General features: G+C 39.1%; 1 protein-coding gene across 1 annotated transcript in view; it reads left to right on the top strand.

Moving 5' to 3' along the window:
• ALG13 (ALG13, UDP-N-acetylglucosaminyltransferase subunit) overlaps nt 1–2,079 on the top strand; it is a 66,832-nt gene that overhangs the window by 43,723 nt on the left and 21,030 nt on the right. Inside the window, exons 20-21 of the mRNA XM_019521519.1 lie at nt 317–485; nt 1,783–1,911. Coding sequence (XP_019377064.1) covers nt 317–485; nt 1,783–1,911 — 298 coding nt within the window. The remainder of the gene's footprint in view (nt 1–316; nt 486–1,782; nt 1,912–2,079) is intronic.

Here is a 2,079-nt window from a genome sequence, read left to right as displayed (position 1 = left end):
CTCTGAAGGAGTTGATTGTTGCACCACTTTGACTATTGTAAGCTCTTATGAATGGCTTGTGTTCTTTGCCTAGCATTTTTATAACTCTGTGGTATGCTTATGTCACAGATAAAAGCTGATTATTAGCTGCTCTAAACTTTGGGTCTAACACGAAACTTTTTTCTTAAAGAGTATTAACTTCCGTCTCAGGCAATTCCCAGCCTAAAGAGATCTAATTCTGTGCTTGTCACATAGGCAAAGATTGCATAAAAAGTTAGAAATACTCTAAATTAGCACTGTAGGCAGAATACTGAACCATCTCCTGGCTCCTTTGTAGGTGATGGTGAATTCTTCAGTAATCTCTACCTCTGCTTGTATTAATACTGCTCCAGCTACAGTCTTCTCCTCCAACAATGCAGCAACTACTCAAGCCAATGTAACCACATCTGTTCCCCCACAGACAGCAGTGCAGCCAATCCTAGTATCTCCTTCTGCAGGAAGGCCAGGTTGAGTACTAGATACAGAGCTATTGACTTGAAATTTTGTATTATTGGTCTCCATCTCTCTCCTCTTTTCTCCCCCATCCAATGTAAACCATTCACGGCTCCTTCAGGCACTTCCATCAAATATGCATCACCTTTATTCAGAACGTTTCATTTAATCTATTTTCCTTTTTTGTGACTTGCATCAAATTTTGGAGAAGGAAGGTTGAAACCTTCACATCCCTATCTGTAGAACCGAATGTAGGTGATCCCTGAGGTTTCCAAGGAATCAGACTCTAGGAAAGGGGTCCTTGAAAAGTTGCTAATATAAAATGCTTCATGGGAAGCTGTAAAAGTCCTTTAGGAGGCAGAAATGGGTTTATCTGCCTCCTTCCCTCATGAGGGCCTCACCCGGGTCTCTAATAGGGATGGGCTTACTCCATAAAGTACTAGGCGTAAATCTACCTTCCAACTTCCAATGTGTATTGCTTACTATATGACACTAGTTTTTTTGTTTTTGTTTTTTGTATGTGTCTTGTAAATCTTAAGTTCTGGCCCTCTAATTTCAGCAGTGAGTTTTATACTGTTATGTGTTCTGTCACAAAATGCTTCCTTTTTATTGGGCCTGAGTTAAGATGGGGGAAGCAAAAGTATAACTGTTCTACCTCCTTTAGCTTCCAAGCTTTTGCCCTGTGCTCTGTACTTCACTTATCTTCCCTTAGTAATAACTTTGCTCTTTTGCTCCTTTGCTCACCCCTTCCAGCCATCTAACTGTTGTATTTATACTATGGTCCACTTAATCTGTGATAATTGAATATATAATTAGGCTGTTGGCTAGCCACTTGGTGGAGCTATTACAAATATATATTTTATTTAAAATACTTTTACTGTTTTGAAGTTTGTTGATGATTAATTTTAGGCACTAGACCCACCCCAAATCCTGCAGCCACTTTAATGGTTTTTGTGTCACTTTCCTGTTTTTCAAACGTTTCATCTGTTCCCCCTTGCTGTGGGAAATTGACTATGTAGGGAGACGGCACAAAAGGCCTTCAAATGTGGAAACAAACTGAAAAGCAAATATTATTAACTTGGTGTCTTTTCTTGTTTGTAATAAGAATAGGTAACAGTATTTTAAACCAAAGTTTTTGTTTTATTTTGTAATAAGGCTACCAGAGTAAAACAAAATGTTAGGATTAAAAAACAAGTGGGGAGAGGTGGGGAAGCAGGAATTCCCAGTTGCTAATGCAGAAAGACTCTTTTTAAAACCTTTGTAAGTCTCACTTACTTTGTTTTCTGTCTTTTTTTTTCTTTTCCCTCCAAGTAGTAACACTCTCTTCAGTGCCATACTCCTATCATCCAGCTCCACCTCCTCCAGTTAGTGAGGTGGGAGATGCTAGCAATGTTCCTCCACCTTACTCTTGTGATCCCAGTGGCAATGATCTACCTCGAGGTAAGAAAAATTAATCCTTTCATGTTGCATTTTTTTTTATTAACCTTGCTGCAGGACATGGCAAATATCTGTGGTGGGGAAATGTAGCTCTGCAGCTGATACTGAACAAAAGGCTGCCCATGTAACTTAGGGGGCAAGCATTTAATTTAATGATTTGGAAAAAGAAGT

This window comes from Gavialis gangeticus, unplaced genomic scaffold (assembly GCF_001723915.1).
Source record: "Gavialis gangeticus isolate Ggan-Ray unplaced genomic scaffold, GavGan_comp1, whole genome shotgun sequence".
Taxonomy (NCBI): domain Eukaryota; kingdom Metazoa; phylum Chordata; order Crocodylia; family Gavialidae; genus Gavialis; species Gavialis gangeticus.
This window is presented reverse-complemented; position numbering and strand designations above follow the sequence as displayed.